This window comes from Engraulis encrasicolus, chromosome 11, assembly GCF_034702125.1.
Source record: "Engraulis encrasicolus isolate BLACKSEA-1 chromosome 11, IST_EnEncr_1.0, whole genome shotgun sequence".
In the NCBI taxonomy this organism is placed as follows: Eukaryota; Metazoa; Chordata; class Actinopteri; order Clupeiformes; family Engraulidae; genus Engraulis; species Engraulis encrasicolus.
In genome coordinates, this window is record NC_085867.1 from 43,464,431 (window position 1) to 43,481,415 (window position 16,985).

The following is a 16,985-nucleotide window of genomic DNA, read 5'->3' on the forward strand; positions in this document are numbered from 1 at the left end:
CATGGATAAAATAATACACCATTATACTCTCTACATTCAGTGGCGACCTCATGTGGTCATTAAGGGTAAGACACTTATAGCAACCTTTGAATAAAAACATATTATACTGTAGCTGCAGACTGTATTTGCTGCCAATTTTGCCCATGTTATAACACCAAAGGCTCATCAATCTCAAATACACTCAAAAAGTCAATAGACATTGTAATCGGACATGGTAATAATTCCACATGGTAGTGCTTCTTCCACTGCTATAGCTTAAATGATAGAATGAGAGGATGACCAGTCGACTGGGCAAATAAATAATTGAATGATGAATGTGTTGTATTGCATTGTCTACCTGCTGGATCATCTCGGGGTGCTGCTGCATGATGTGGAGGAAGCGGTCGCTCTCCTGGGCCATGGGCGCCGCCCTCTTCTTGGTGCTGCGCGACAGCTGCTTGAACAGGTACGTCACGATGTGGTCCAGGCTCGAGCAGCAACCTGTGCACACCATGGTGTCTAGGAACAAGACGGGGGAGGATTAAAGCAAGGTCGTCACATCCAGAGCTGGTTTTACCATATAAGCAGCTGCCTAGGGCCCCACCAAATTTGCCCACATGGTGGGGGGCCCACAACAGTGTTCACAAAGGGATTAACCAGTAAGTAGAGGCATATACAAGTTTTTCATTTCTGTCCCTTCAGGGCGACCGTACTTCCTTACCGAGTGCAGTGAGGCCCTCTGATATGGAAGAGAGGATGTACATGACCACGTGCGGCTCCAGACTGGCGATGAAGTTCATGTGGTCCTGCGTCAACACCTCCAGTAACGAGTAGTACGACTGGCTCAGCTTGGGGTAGTCCTGCACACCCAGAAAAAAAAAGATCATATTACAATTATTAATTACAATTACAATAAACAATCAGATATAATATAATGGACAAGAACTACGTACGAACTACGAACTTGATGAGGGGCACTTGTGTGCATTTGTGCACGCCCGCATGAGCATTAGATCATAGCAACAGGTCGCTGTGCGATATGAAGAGTAATAAATTGACAAAGGTCTGCAGGGTGTGTGGCACGTGACTGTGTGCGTGCACGATATCATATCAACAGGTCACTGTGCGGTATGAAGAATAAGTAATAACTATGTAATAAAGTAATAACTATGTAATAATGTAATAACGATGAAGGTCTGCAAGGTGTGCGTGCGCTAGGGGTGGGTATTGGCAAAGGGTTCACGATTCGATGCGCATCACGATACACATGCCATGATGCGATTCTATCACGATGCATTGCGATTCATGTACTACTGTGATGCATTGCGATATTTACTTCAGTATATGTGTAAAATACAGCTTATTTGTCAGTTGCTGTGTAGCTTTCATAAGTCAGTTCATTCTATTTAAGCATTTTATCATCTGGGAGAGAGCTTACATCACAACAGAAATATTACCTACTCTCTGCTGAACAAAATCAACCCGTGGCAAATAGAATTTTATTGTTATCAAATTATCAATTGTCATGATTCCATGCAGTATATTGAGAAAATAAGTATCACGATACCTTGTCATGAATCGATGCATTGTATCGTGAAAGTAAGTATTGCGATGCATCGATATGACGATTATTTTGCACACCCCTAGCGTGCGCAAGTGCATTATATCATAATAACCTGCAGTAACTGTAGGTATTAGTTATAGTAGTAATAACTAATGGGGCATGTGTGCTAGATCATATCAACAGGTCGCTAGTAATAACTAATTGGGCATGTGTGTGCATGTGTGCTATATCGTACCAACAGGTCTGTAGTTATTAGTTATTGTAGTAATAACTAATGAGGCATGTGTGTGCATGTGTGTTATATCATTCCAAAAGGTCGCTGTGCGGTATGAAGAGCAATAACTGTAGTTATTAGTTATTGTAGTAATAACTAATGGGGCATGTGTGCTAGATCATACCAACAGGTCGCTAGTAATAACTAATGGGACATGTTTGTGTTTGTGTGTTATATCGTACCAACAGGTTGCTGTGCGGTAGTATTGTAGTAATAACTAATAGGGCATGAGCGCATGTATGTGTGCTACATCGTACCAACAGGTCGCTGTGCGGTATAGACAGCAGCAGCTTAATAAAGGTCTGCAGCGCGTTGTCCAGTGCGTCGTCCCCGTACAGCCGGAAGACTCCGAAGTTGACGTAGTTCCCGCTGAGCACGGCCTTCAGCATGGAGAAGCAGATGGAGATGCCCTTCAGCTTCAGGGCGTACACCTGGTCCTTTGGCACCTCGCCCAGCGTCAGGATGCGGTTGCCTAGACGACACATGCCATACAGACACACAGGTACACACACACTAGACCTGTTCAAAAAAAACTTTTTTGTAATTTTGAAGCCAATTGCTGTGATTCCCATTCTCCAAGGTGTGAAATGGCCAGATATAAAATTATTTTGATTTTGGACCATGGGAAGACCTGCCTCAAGAGCCATAAAGTTTCAATGTTTATTTTAATCAAAAACGCCTGACATTTGGCCCCATTTTCCCTAATAACTTCACAGCCATTTCTCATAGAGCATTGTGGGTGGTGTCACCTGAAAGCTGACAAAATTTCCTTTCAGATGATACCCAATATGTCAGTATCGTGCACAGTTATAGCTGACTTTAAAGCAGAAATGTGTTAAATTTAGGCGAATTTTGGTGGTTTCAGCTCAAACAATACTCAATTGGACCCCAGAAAGGTTTATTAATTCACCAAAGTATAGTGCCAAATTGAAGTCTGAAAGAAAATATATTTCCTAACATTTCATATATTGTCAGTGACACATCCTGAACTGTCAGAACACAATATATAAAGTCGTGATCAATTGCTTACTCTTCCTGTGCTGTCGGAAGACAATATTGGCCTAATGGATCCAGATTTTGTTGGTTTGCCCACCAATAAATTATCAGTCTGTAATTTTAATATTAGGTGTATTCTAACATGGAAAGATAGAATATCAAAAGGAAAATCCAGAAAGTAGCTTAAAAGAATATATATTAGGAATTCATTTCTATTACATTGAGGGAGATAGGTATTTGATCCCCTCCTAACCATTAAGAGTTCTGGTCTCACAGATCAGATGGGCACTTCCAATCAACTTGTCATCTGAATTCAAGACACCTGAAAATAGTCAGCTGACTTAAAAAGTCTCCCGTTGATAGAAATGGTGAACGAATCAGACACAAAACTCTCCAAACATGGTAAAGAGCCAGAAGCTGTAAAAAGATGTTCGTGATGTTAGCTTGTGGACCTGAACATGGGTGGAATGGACAAAAACACAAGTCAGAGTGTTTCAGTAAACAGCACCAACAGCTGTGTCCTTAAGAAATATAAAAACAATTGCTGATCTACCTCAGTCTTGGGGTGCAATCAAAACACAGTCAAAATATCAGGCTTATACTAAGCATAAAACATAAAACCAGACTATTGTAGCCTCATAATGCCCACACTTCCACAGTGGAATGCTGTAATAGTTGTTGAAAAGACATACCATACTATTACCTTACTACTTACCAAAGACTACCATAGTACTAGTAGTAAGTAGTACTAATAGTACTAGTGTAACACTACTATTACATTACACAGAGCCTATAGTGATAGGCCTACATTACGACTTGGTCATTGCCATTCTGGTAACAGTAAATGTATGCTGTTGTCTTATGTGTTATGTCTTTTCTTATGTCCCAAAGGTGTGTGTGTGTGTGTGTGTGTGTGTGTGTGTGTGTGTGTGTGTGTGTGTGTGTGTGTGTGTGTGTGTGTGTGTGTGTGTGTGTGTGTGTGTGTGTGTTGCATTGTCAATAAACCATGGATGAATGGATCTCAGCCATTGTAGTCATGGACTGTTTCAGCTGCCACTATCTGGCAAGGAACAGGATAGAAGCCATGGCAAAACAGCTATTTTTACCAGATAATAAGACAGATGAACTCAAGAGAAGATCAGCAGAACACACACACACACACACACACACACCTTAAACTTCATTATCATGTATAATAAGTGTGCTAAGTATACAAAGTGTGCAGACATTGAACTTTATTTTCATAGTGTCTGACCCTTTTGTCCTGTACCTTCTCATGGGAGAATTTCAGATGATGAGTTGTTTGGAAGTGCCCAACTGGTCTGTGGAACCAGAAGTCTTAATGGTTACCAGGGGATCAAATGCCTTTCTCCCTCAATGTAATAGAAATCAATACATATTTTTTAAAGTTACTTTTTACTTTGCTTTTTGATATTCTATGTTTCCATGTTAGAATACACCTACTATTAAAATTATAGACTGATCATTTCGTTGTGGGCAAACCAACAAAATCTGGATCCATTAGGCCAATATTGTCTTCCGACAGCACAGGAAGAGTAAGCAAGAGATCACGACTTTATATATTGTGTTCTGACAGTTCAGGATGTGTCACTGGCAATATATGAAATGTTAGGAAATATATTTTCTTCCAGACTTCAATTTGGCACTATACTTTGGTGAATTAATAAACCTTTCTGGGGTCCAATTGAGTATTGTTTGAGCTGAAACCACCAAAATTTGCCTAAATTTAACACATTTCTGCTTTAAAGTCAGCTATAACTGTGCATGATACTGACATATTGGGTATCATCTGAAGGGAAATTTTGTGAGCTTTCAGGTGACACCACCCACAATGCTCTATGACAAATGGCTGTGAAGTTATTAGGCAAAATGGGGCCAAATGTCAGGCGTTTTTGATTAAAATAAACATTGAAACTTTATGGCTCTTGAGGCAGGTCTTCCCATGGTCCAAAATCAAAATAATTTTATATCTGGCCATTTCACACCTTGGAGAATGGGAATCACAGCAATTGGCTTCAAAATTACAAAAAAAGTTTTTTTTGAACAGGTCTAAAGCACATGCACACACATATGCACGCACACAGAGCATACAGGCATAACGCACACAACACACGCGCATAACATACGAGTGCACACACCACACACAAGCACACAGGAGACAGAGCAATGAGTGTAAAGACGCAACAGTCATTGAATCCATTCATGCATACAGCAGCAAAACAATTTGTCCAGTTTTTTTTTTGCAGTGACAAGTTTATCCATCCATCCATCCATCTATCTGGATTATATATTGCATTGCACTAAGTAGATGGCTTTGGGTTGTTGGTAAACAAACCAAACATTTCTTTAAAATGCTATAGAAAAATAGAAAGAAATGCACTTTAATGCAGGTGCTCAAGACTGCAACTTATATCAGTGACGGGAAATAAATGGCTGAAATGCAGCATCAGTAACGCACCGTAGGTGGTGATCATCTTGCTGGTCTCTCTGAACAGCAGGATGCCGTTGGGCGATGACACGTCAAACTGTAACCTCTGGGACCTGCAGGAGTGACACCATACACAGTGTTGACACAAGTGTCACAACACAGCTTGACGACCGCTCTTCATAACGTGTTAATTAAAGCTCATCTCTGTGCGAATTAAAAACTGGGTTCTTTTGACTGACAGAGGTGCAGGGAAAGGGAAATGGAACGACAAAAAAGTAATCAGTGATTCAGTCATAGAAAACTATCAGGCCAACGCAGACTGCTTGTGCAACTAAAACGCTGCCAGATGTTTAGCTCAGTCATATCTCTGGGACAGAGTGGGTACTCGGAAATCAGCCATGAAGCCATCATGTATTTACGCACAAGAGGCTCTTTATGGTCACTACAACAACAGTGAAATGTAGTATGGAACAGGGCACACATGCAAGAGGCAGAATAGAAAAGTAACTAAAGCAATGCAAGTGACAAATACTGCCCTACAAAGGCAAAGGCACAGTAACTACAGATTTTGTCAAAATTGAGTTTAGACTCGAAATTACATCTTCTTTATCTTGTGACAAAGCCTTATGGTGCAAATGTGTCCATTTTTTTTAAGATATTGCATTACCTACAGTAAAGAATTTAATCTAATCCAACCTAATACCGAGGTGTTGAAGGCATTTCTCTGTTTCATTGTTGGCGTAGTTATTACTGGACTTTTTTTGGGTAGAATTAGTGTACCTGTTATGGACGAGCTCGGCCATGAGCTTGAGTACAGGAGTGGTGCAGGCAGGGACGTGGTACCACAGCTCTATCGCCCTCTGCAGGATGGGCATGTAGGAGGGGTAGCTGTTCAAGGAGGAAGTGCATTAAGGAGGCAAAGCACTCATTGGTTGTTGGAGGTCAATCTACTTCCTCCCGTACTTTCCGTCCAGCCTCAGTGTCGCACCGCTTCCGTGGAGAAAACAAGAATTGTTCCCACGGGCAAGTGGCGCAGAGTGGCTGTTGGCGGGCTATCCCACATTAAACACCTTGATTGCAAGTAATAATAATAATTTTAAAAAAATCACCTTTGATTCATCATTTTGCAAGATCTTGTCAAGAGGCTGGAGGCCACAAGAAAAGACAAGAGGAAGGAGTTTGATTTGTAATCATCATCATCTGCATCTAGACTGGGAATGTGTGCGTGTGCGTGTTTTTTTTTTTTTTAAAGACAAAATGTCAGAAAAGTCTGCTTCAACCAGATTTAGATTTTTGCTCTGAGGGATGAAAAAACAGCAATTTGGTTCAAACAAACACTGTAGAACGCACACACGCACGCACGCACACACACACACGTTGAGTGTGATTGAACCTGGGCATGCTGTACACAGTCTTCACTGATGTAACTAATAACATGGGAATGGTGAGCAGTAAGGACACTACTGTAACTAAACATGGGAATGGTGAGCAGTAAGGACACTACTGTAACTAATAACATGGGAATGGTGAGCAGTAAGGACACTACTGTAACTAATAACATGGGAATGGTGAGCAGTAAGGACACTACTGTAACTAAACATGGGAATGGTGAGCAGTAAGGACACTACTGTAACTAATAACATGGGAATGGTGAGCAGTAAGGACACTACTGTAACTAATAACATGGGAATGGTGAGCAGTAAGGACACTACTGTAACTAATAACATGGGAATGGTGAGCAGTAAGGACACTACTGTAACTAATAACATGGGAATGGTGAGCAGTAAGGACACTACTGTAACTAATAACATGGGAATGGTGAGCAGTAAGGATACATCCAGTCGAACAGCATCATGAAGCAGGTCTTGGCGTTGAAGGCAAAGGCGATTCCTCTAAGGTCTCGAACCAGGCCCACTAATGTCCTCTGGAAAAACAGAAATCCTCCATGAAGATCGAGTTCTACACCTGTGATTCCTTTATGCAACTCAGCATTCGTTTCAATTCAATTTACTTCATTGGCTTCCTAAACAGTTCAAGAAGACTCTTTTGCACACCTCTGTAGTTGGAAAGGTGCGTGGGATATTATCCCAGTGGGGTTGTCATTCAACTGTAAAGAAATCCTGCACACTGTCCATTCTACCAACAAACTTAAATATAACATTTTGTTTAATACCGAAACGTTGTATTTAAGTTTTTGGTGGAATTGACAGTGTGCAGGATTTCTTTACACTTCATTGGCTTCCTAACAATTTACAATTCACACAGCAAGAAAGCATCTACAAGAAATACAGCTAATTGAAGTACACGTTCAAAATAGGGAAAAGGGAAACGAATAAATGCACAGCATTGATTAGCATGCAGAAATGTGTGGAAGGCTTACTTTGGCCTCTTGTTCGTTGAAAGTGTTAGTGCTGAACATGGCTGCAACGGCCTCAAACGCTGCAGTCAGAGGGAGCATGAACTGCTCAAACTGGTCCTCGTCCTCCCCTGTGGACACCACCACACACACACACACACACACACACACACACACACACACACACACACACACACACACACACACACACACACACACACACACACACACACACACACACACACACACACACACACACACACACACACACACACACACACACACACACACACACCAGGCAGAGCGCAGGTAAGTAACACGCAGGGCACAATGCAAGAAATGATGATCTGATGAAGGCTCAAGAGACGAAACGGAAGCACATCAAGAAAATCAAGTGGTGATAACGTAATGCAGCAGTGTTGCTGAAAAAACACTTTCATGACACTCACATTTTGAAAGTAATTGTTTATACTAGAGGTGCACCGAAAATTCGGCCGCAGAAAATATTCAGCCGAAAACGCAAAAAAAAGACACTTTCGGTTTTCGGCCGAAAGCCAATTGAGCAGCCGAATAGAAAATGAATTGAAAATGGGCATCAATTAAACTAATATCAATTTTACTCTAACATTTGAAGACATCAAATACACATTTATTTTCTTTCAAAAACATGTCAAAACATTTTTTGTAAACCATAGATTTCAGTAATATTCAAAAATAGTGAAAAAACTAACTTTTTATCGCTTTTGACTGAACTGTAATATTCGGTTTCGGTATTCGGCCAAGTGATAAATTATTTTTCTGTTTCGGTCGCAAATTTTCATTTCGGTGCACCTCTAGTTTATACGTTAATAAATTAGACTGCATGGTGCCTCAAAACTGGTATTGGACTGTACCCATTAGGAAATGCTAACACATCCAGACTTTTTCTCATAGCCCCTTACCAGACACCATCCCGACACTGGGACATTGTAATAGTCACTGAAAAAAACGTTGCTACCATGGCACTACACCAGTGCACAGGGCCTTTATTAATACATTATGACTTGGTCATTGCCATTCTGGTAACAGCCAATTTATAACGGTAGTGAATTAAGGGGTTAAAAATGTAGGAGTCCATGCACACTGAACAAGGGAGGTAAAAATTCTCACCTAAGTCCACCATGAGTAGGCGTCCCAGTGCCGTGTAGAAGGTGGTCCGACACCGCATGTCACTTAGGTTGGACTGATTGTTTACGCCGAGAAAGGAAAAGTGCTCGCTCTGAAGAAAGAGAAGAGAAGGGGGGAAAGGGGAAGTGGAGGAGAAGGGGGATGTTAGATGAACAGGGTTACGACAGGCAAGACATTATGCCAATGATTCTCAAACTGTGAGCCAGGGCCCACTGGCAAGCCTTCAAAGTATTCCAAGTAGGCTTTGAAACCATTTTCTAGAAATCAAAACAATATACAGTAAGTGTGTGTGTGTGTGTGTGTGTGTGTGTGTGTGTGTGTGTGTGTGTGTGTGTGTGTGTGTGTGTGTGTGTGTGTGTGTGTGTGTTGCTCTTTACTATTTATTTGAGTTGTATTGCTATTTTTGTCAGAGGTGGGCCCTGAACATTTGTGGAAATTTCAAGCTGGTCCCAAGTTGGAATAGATTGGGAACCCCTGCCTTATACTACAAATCAATGAAGTGTAGGCATTTATAATCCTGAAATCTGGAAGTGTGTGCGGGTTTGTGTGTGTGTGTGTGTGTGTGTGTGTGTGTGTGTGTGTGTGTGTGTGTGTGTGTGTGTGTGTGTGTGTGTGTGTGTGTGTACTCACTGTGTGGTTATTCAGCATGAATTGGACTGCACTCAGCTTCACCAGCTTTCTCACACTACTGTACGTATAGGGAAGTGGTCAAGGAACAAACTGAAACAGACCACAAAAGAGCAAGAACACATGCAACAAGACAAGACACGTGGGCAGCAAACCCACAACAGTGCAGAGGACTAAGGCCTATGGTACACAACTCAATGGCCATATGCGACTAGTAACATGAACACAGGCCACATGTCTCTTAGAATTAAACGGAGAAAATGGGCCACATTCTATTTTTTGCAGAATGTTCTTGGGAAAGGATATCCTATGGAGAGGTCATTCAGGAGCTGTAGTGTCTTGGAGGTGATTGGTTCGCATTGTCCCCAATATTTCAGGTTGGTAATGCTAAACAGAAACAGAAAAGCCCATCAACATGCATCAAACAAAATTTATTTAATACTCTCACTTCTATTTAAATAATACACATATCTTGAAACATGAATCAAAACCAATAGAAGACAATTCAGAATGACGTTTTTAGCTTTCGGTAGCGCTGTTGCGGAAATATAATACCAACATAAGGTCAATGGGTCAAAACCATCCGCACAGTCATTATTAATTACATTAACAGTCACATAATTTCTTCATAGTTTTTCAAAAATGTCAACGCAGTTATTAGCTCATTAAGATCACAAAATATTCAGCAAGCAAGGTGTTGAAATGACTTTTTACTTTAAGACTTTTTTTAAACCTCTTGATTCTAATGAGGATGAATAAAAATATAAAAACAAACAAACAAAAAAACTTACATTTTCCCAATGAACACGCTGAGTACCATGGTCTCATCGTTCAACCCCAAGACTTCGGACAGGCGTCGGTACAACTACAGGAGCGAAAGGAGGCCCAGAAACAGTAACAAAATTGTCAACAACCACAATGACAATGAGACAGAGACATGCCTAAAAATATTGCACTGCAATTACATGGTCAACAACCTACGGTATCGATATGGGAATGCACATTACAATAGCCATGAATGTTAAGTTCTACCCAGAATACCGTAGTGCAGAAATACTTTTTTGCATGATCATTCTGCAGTATCACTCATCCCAGTTTGGCCTACATGTTTTTTTCCCCTCTTGTCTGTCACCTCTCCCCAAAAAACCGTGCAACCCATGTCACAAATCTGTCTAAGAAAAATGGGTTGTCATGAGTCACTGTTTTTTTTTTTGGGCAAAGATAGCAGGTCTATTAATAGTGCGCTCAAGAAGCAGCAGAAGGAGGATGAGGAGAAAGAGGAGAAGAAAGGCACTTCTAAATCAAGCAGGGTTCAGCAACCCACCCAAAGCATTCATCTTAACTTTCAACTTCATCCAACAACACTTTCTGGAGAATAAGCCTGCTTTTCAAATAAGCAGAACCCAAATGTTTTGGGTTTTTTGTCAAACGGATGTCTCTGCTCGTTGCCACCACAGTTTTGGGTTTCAGCGAAGACAAATACTGGGCTGGGTTGGGTTAAATCCACAATCTAGGCATCACTGTAGGTTGGATGTAGCCTAGAAATCTAGACGCCCCTAGTGGCCGCAAATTAAATTTGCTTTCAGCTGTAAGGGGTTCAGCTTGCTAGGCTAGGTTGGGCAGGTAAAACAATGAGAAAAAAAGTGAGCGGATCTAGTAAATTCAAGGACACAATAAGGACTGGGACAGCGATACTAAGTTTCCACTACTACTTTTAACACCACTTATCTCAGGTGTTCACAATTTGAAGCCTGTGGGCAGCAAAAAGAGAGAAACCATGCAGTGGGTGGATTTGCAATGGAGGTGACATCACACTTCAGCTTTTTCTTAAAAAAAAAGAACGGCCAACATCATAAACACATCTTTTACTACTGTTAGGCCACTGAGGGGGCATGAGCAGAACTAAACAAAAAAATGTGAGCGAGGCTTTTTTTATTTGAATGCGGCACCAAGCAAATCAAAAGGGCTGAGTCGACGGGCCTGGCCACAAAAGGAGAGGCAGACACAGGGCCGCGTTGACAATAGGGGGAAATGGGCATTCCACAGCAGGTAGGTAGGGCACAGAGTTTATACAGGTCAGTCGTCCTTTAGTGGATTTTCAGTAAACACACACAAAAAAGGCCAAGCTGGCCCTACCGTGGCTGATATGGTAGGGCACACGTTTACCACTCGGCCGACCCGGGTTCGATTCCCGGTCCGGGTCCTTTGCCGGTTCCTCCCCATCTCTCTCTCCCAGCTCACTTCCTGTCTCTCCTCCACTATCCTGTCTCACAAAAATCAATAAAGGCTGAAAATCCCCCCAAAAATACTTTAAATTAAAAAAAAGGCCAAGCTGCCCATGATGATCGGCATCTCCCCTTGAGGAACACTTTCTAACAACTTGTTAGGGCCGATTTGTAGCCCAAGCAAATATGGGTAGTGTGAGAGAGGCAATTCTTCAAAATGCTTTAGCAGATCTTGGGGAGTGACGCTCCAAACCCAGAATGGAACAATATCAGTGTTATTACACTTTGCTGACATGCACAAGACACGGAGAGCTGAGCAAAGCCCTAGCAATCCAAAGTGCCGTCTCTTACATCATATTTTGTCAGCGGATGCTAGTTGTCTGGAGTATGGCTTGGCCATCAAAACAAGGCCGTTTCTTTGTAAATGCTAGAAGAAAGCGAGGGAGGAAATTATTGATTGAAAGAAAGCGAGGGAGGAATTTATTGATTGAAAGAAGCGCACCTTAGAGGACTTCTGCACCTGGTCACCGATGTAGATCTTGCGAAATTGCTCAAAGAAACTGAGCATGGCCAGCTCAAGCTTCTCGTTGCCCGCCTGCGCCAGTCTCGAGTCCGTTAGGTTCATTAACTGCAACACTCTGTTGATTCACAACAATAAAAAAAATCAACATACCAATGGCAAAAAAAAATATTTCGTAAATGTGTCAAAACCTAAACCTAAACAAGTCTAGAGAAGGCCTGCACAACTTGGAAAGGTTACACTGAAGGTGCCACCATGTCACTGTATGATACAACCAATGCCTGGTATACACTGTGCGATATGTCCAAATTTTGCCACGATTTGAGTCGCAACACTGTGGGAATCGAGATTTTTGTTTGAATTGGAGGTCATCATCATGAGTCACGCATTGTGTAGTGTACATGGGGCAACGACAAGCGATTTCACCTCACGACCAGCCTGAGATCAGCAATCATATGGTTGCAAGAAAATCAAAACGGTTTGAAATCCTGTTTGCCCTTCATGAGTGAATCGCACAGTTGATGCAGTGCTACAACCCGATTAGACACTACTTTTCACACTAGCCATGCACAAAAAAGTACACATTGCCAGGGCAGTGCGATTCGCTCTGGAGCACATCCGCCACCTCAGCTGCCCTTTCACGTTTTTCTCATCTGCCGTGTTGTACAGTGTGAGCATTCTGGTCGCATGCAACCCTTGGGTCCGACTAGGGGTCGACCGATACAGGTTTTTAAATGGCTGATGCGATACCGATTTTTTTTTTCTCCCATCACCCTTGGCCGATACCCGATTTCCGATACCAGATATTTGGGGCCGAAATGGGTTAAAAAAAAAAGGTTAAAAAATGACAAATATTCCAGGTCTCAACTTAAAAATAAACATTCCTTTAACATTACTTGATTGTTAGAGTGGGTGTTTAGATGTTACAAGTTCTACCTCAATTTGATAATGTCTAACAATCAAGTAATAAAAAAATAAAGTGTCTTGTTACTTAAAAAAAAAACCCGAATGACATAAAATAATAAATATTGCGTATCGGCCAAAACCACACACGTATCGGCCGATACCAATACACTTAAAAATTGCAAATATCGGGCCGATACCGATATATCGGTCTATCCTTAGTGAGGACGTAAGATGAGATGGGAACTTTTAAACTCTTCGATTCACTCGCAGTGTGAGCAGGACCTGAATACCTGTGACTAAAAATATCAAACATTGTATGGCTGGTTTTAGGTAAAAACCAAGAAAAGCCCAAAACCAAAACCACACACACACACACACAATCACCTCAATGATACACCTTCAGTAAAGCCTGGTTTATGCTCCGAAACAAACGTGTCAGTGCGATTATGCAGACAGCAACGCAACTATTTTTCCCACCCCCGCAGTGACATAATGTGCACCCCTGAAAATGTGACTGCCCGCAGACAGCTATGCAGTTAACGGCAGCAGGAGCCGCTGTGATTGGTCCTCTCGACCAGAGCAGAGTGCTCGCTCGAGAAAAAACAGCTACTTCCTTGTTCTAACCTTCACCGGGCTACGGACTGTGAGATGTTCATTAAATAAGTTGCCCGTGCTTTGTAGTTTCATTTATTTACACGAACCAAAGACAACACGTGCACTTGCAAGTTACGGCGCTGAAGTTGTATCGGGACCAGTTGAACAGTGTTTCCGAGGAAACATTACCCTTCGTGTAACCTATTCTCGAAAATGAGACACTTCCTTGTTCCAAACTACTGCGGCTGCTAGTGCGATCAAAAATGCACGTGACATTTATTAAATGTTTCATTTTCATTGTCGTCGAGTCTGTGTAGCTGTGTAGCTGTAAAGCAACAGGCACGTCTAGTTTACTCCTTGTATTGAAGGCAGTTTGAACAATCATCTTGCTGCCCCTACTGTTGCAACGTATACGGGATAGCACAGACCTAGAATGGAGCAAAAATCAAAACTAACGGCGTTGACTTGTAGGTTGATAAGAGAGGATAACCCGGCCTTAAATCAGATGTTTTGGCTTGTTGTTAAAAGATGGGATATCATTACTGTAGCTTGTCCGTCCACTTAAAAGGTGTTAGACGGACCTTTCAAGTGATTGAATGAAATTGAGCTGAATGAAGTCACTCTTTATGTTTGGCAGCATTTCTGTATACCTACCGACACACAAGCTCTCCATCCATGGCATCTTGCTCATCTGTGCTGGCGAAAGAGACCCTGCCACCGATCACGGCTCCGATGATGTACACCAGCCACGTCAATCGTCCTGAACACAGACAAAGGCTTTATAATATCTCCCCATCAAAACAGTGATGTTGATATCAGAAACCAATATTTCTGGCATGTACTGTACTGTAGTCTTCTACAATCACAAATTGGCTGGTGTAAAAAAAGGGCTAGGAAAGCCCTAGTTTCAGACAATGTGCTGCTATGCCTACATATCATACAACCACATACAGTACACTAGCTGCCGACAGCAGCTGTTGACATCCCCAGTGTTCAGGCGGGCAACCGGAATTGTCAAATTCGAAAGTGCACCGCAATGCTCGCAACTACGCTTTGGAGAAACGCAACCCTGAGTAGTAAAGCACCAAGACACAAGTGGTGTGCTGTAGGCCAGAGGGGTATAAGCAAGAAGCTGGTTCAGGAGTAAACCAGGTGACGTTAAGAGGTGAATCATTTAATAGAAGAGCCTGGAGTCCACCTTTTCTCCAGGTTGTTCTATTAGATGATTTACCTCTCAACTTAACCTGGTTTACTCCTGGACCAGCTTCTTAAAGGGGTATGCCACTATTTTGGGGCTTAATACAGTTAAAATCGTTGGCTGGGGTTTATAAAGGTGGTAAAGTGTCTTATTTTTCATGTTAAGCGTTGTCTTGCTTTAAGACAAGTTAAAAGAGGGAATATGTCGCAAAGCTAGTGAAAGTCAATGGATCCGTGTAGCATTGTAGCATACTACACGGATCCATTGACTTTCACTAGCTTAGCGACATGCTCCCTCTTTTAACTTGTCTTAAAGTAAGACAACGGCTTACATGAAAAATAAGACACTTTACCACCTTTATAAACCTTGGCCAATGATTTTAACTGTATTAAGCCCCAAAATAGTGGCATACCCCTTTAAGAGTGTAGGCCCCCTCTTCTCACCTTCCTGCACGGCGATGTCCATGGTGCTGGAGTTGGTGGACTGCAGCAGCTCCTGGTAGGACTGTGCCGACTGGTCGAACAGCTGCACCAGCAGGGCGCACGTCTTCTCGTACTCGCAGCGGCCGATGGTGGACAGCTGATCCAGCTGCTGCTGCACCAGCCCCGCGTCGTCCAGGGGGTCCTCCAGGCCATCCCTGAGGCAAACAAACAAACAAATACACCAGGAGATGAACAAACAAAGAAAACAGAAATGCATTCATAGCGCGTTCAGGCCGACTGAGAACCGTGCTGGAGCCCGTTCCCGCACCTAATCGCGAACCGGCCGTCGTGTTCATGCCACAGGTATTTGCGTTCGTGAACCAGAAAGTTGGTTCGCAATGCGAACCGCAAAATACTAGGTTTTTCTCCGCGAACCGTGACGACAGCGTGCCCGTCAGCAGGTTCATCCGGGTAACGCAGTCACGTGCAGGAAAAGTTCAGAGCCCGGTATGAACACGGGCGGTTCGCAGATAAGCACTTTAGTGCTGAACGTAACTGGTGCGGGCACCAGCTCCAGCTCCGTTCTGGTCGGCCTGAAAGCCCCATCAGAGTGCAGACCTCCGCAAAGGAAGCGGTTTGATCGAACATTTGACTATGTTACACCCTGTGTCCCCAAAGCCCTAAAAATGTGACTGTGTGTGTGTGTGTGTGTGTGTGTGTGTGACAGAAAGCATGTATAATTGAGTGTGTGTGCGTGTGTACACATAACTGAGGACGGTGGAGATGGAGTGTGTGTGTGTCCATGATTTGAAGATGAGGGGGCGTGTGTGTGTGTGTGTGTGTGTGTGTGTGTGTGTGTGTGTGTGTGTGTGTGTGTGTGTGCGTGTGTGTGTGTGTGTGTGTATGTGTGTGTGTGAGCGTCCGCGTACCTGAGGATGATGTGTATGGACTCCAGGCGCGAGGTGATGTAGGCCTTGGTGACCTCGGGAGTGTAGGTCTCCAGCATGTGGGGCTCCGTGGCCTTCACATAGGGCACAGACGCAGCCAGACGCTGCCACAGGCTCAGCAGGTAGTGCACGCTGTTGGGGGCAAACTCCCAGTGCTGCAGACAGACAGACAGACAGACAGAGACAGACAGACTTTTATGCACATTGCTAACTGAGGTTTCATGAGATGAACAGCAGCCAAATGACACTTCAAAGTGCACTCTTTTCTGCAGGCAAACCGACGACCTTCTTTTATTGTGTTTATATTTGGATTGTTTGAAAAACACGTGATGCAATGACACTGCAACGCACACTGGGACTAAACCATGTTAAATTTTACAGGGTGTTAAACCGAAGTGCATGATTCAAACTGCACAAGGCAAGGACACTTTATGACAGCATTTGTGTGAGATCTTACACTAGGCTAGAAAATAGTTTATAGACATATTTCCCCTTTTTGATGACATCAATATCAACTCACAGAATATGCTTTTGCAAAATTGCCTTTTTCTGTAGTTTTTATTTTACCTCCTTGACTATTAGCCGTGTTATGCGTCTTGAACTGTCCATGTGGGCATTATGTGTATTTATGTAAGCTACTTGACACCTTAATTTCCCCCTGGAGATCAATAAAGTTACTCTACTCTAATGTACTTCAACCAACAAAAATACAAACTGAATATAATATCGAAAAAAAAAATCCTAAGCAATGTGTGGACTTT

The 16,985-nt window shown here is 42.6% G+C and overlaps 1 protein-coding gene across 3 annotated transcripts in view; it reads right to left on the reverse strand.

Moving 5' to 3' along the window:
• Positions 1–16,985, reverse strand: part of xpo7 (exportin 7) — a 36,507-nt gene that overhangs the window by 3,854 nt on the left and 15,668 nt on the right. For 2 of the 3 annotated variants that reach the window (XM_063210712.1, XM_063210710.1), the window contains exons 11-25: positions 16,207–16,379; positions 15,299–15,492; positions 14,312–14,417; positions 12,140–12,275; positions 10,204–10,277; positions 9,719–9,799; positions 9,416–9,479; positions 8,768–8,876; positions 7,643–7,749; positions 7,098–7,186; positions 6,043–6,150; positions 5,293–5,375; positions 2,075–2,289; positions 701–839; positions 338–498 (exon numbers count right to left, since the gene is read on the reverse strand). In XM_063210712.1, coding sequence (XP_063066782.1) covers positions 338–498; positions 701–839; positions 2,075–2,289; positions 5,293–5,375; positions 6,043–6,150; positions 7,098–7,186; positions 7,643–7,749; positions 8,768–8,876; positions 9,416–9,479; positions 9,719–9,799; positions 10,204–10,277; positions 12,140–12,275; positions 14,312–14,417; positions 15,299–15,492; positions 16,207–16,379 — 1,839 coding nt within the window. The remainder of the gene's footprint in view (positions 1–337; positions 499–700; positions 840–2,074; positions 2,290–5,292; positions 5,376–6,042; positions 6,151–7,097; positions 7,187–7,642; positions 7,750–8,767; positions 8,877–9,415; positions 9,480–9,718; positions 9,800–10,203; positions 10,278–12,139; positions 12,276–14,311; positions 14,418–15,298; positions 15,493–16,206; positions 16,380–16,985) is intronic. The other variant, XM_063210711.1, reaches the window with a different exon arrangement.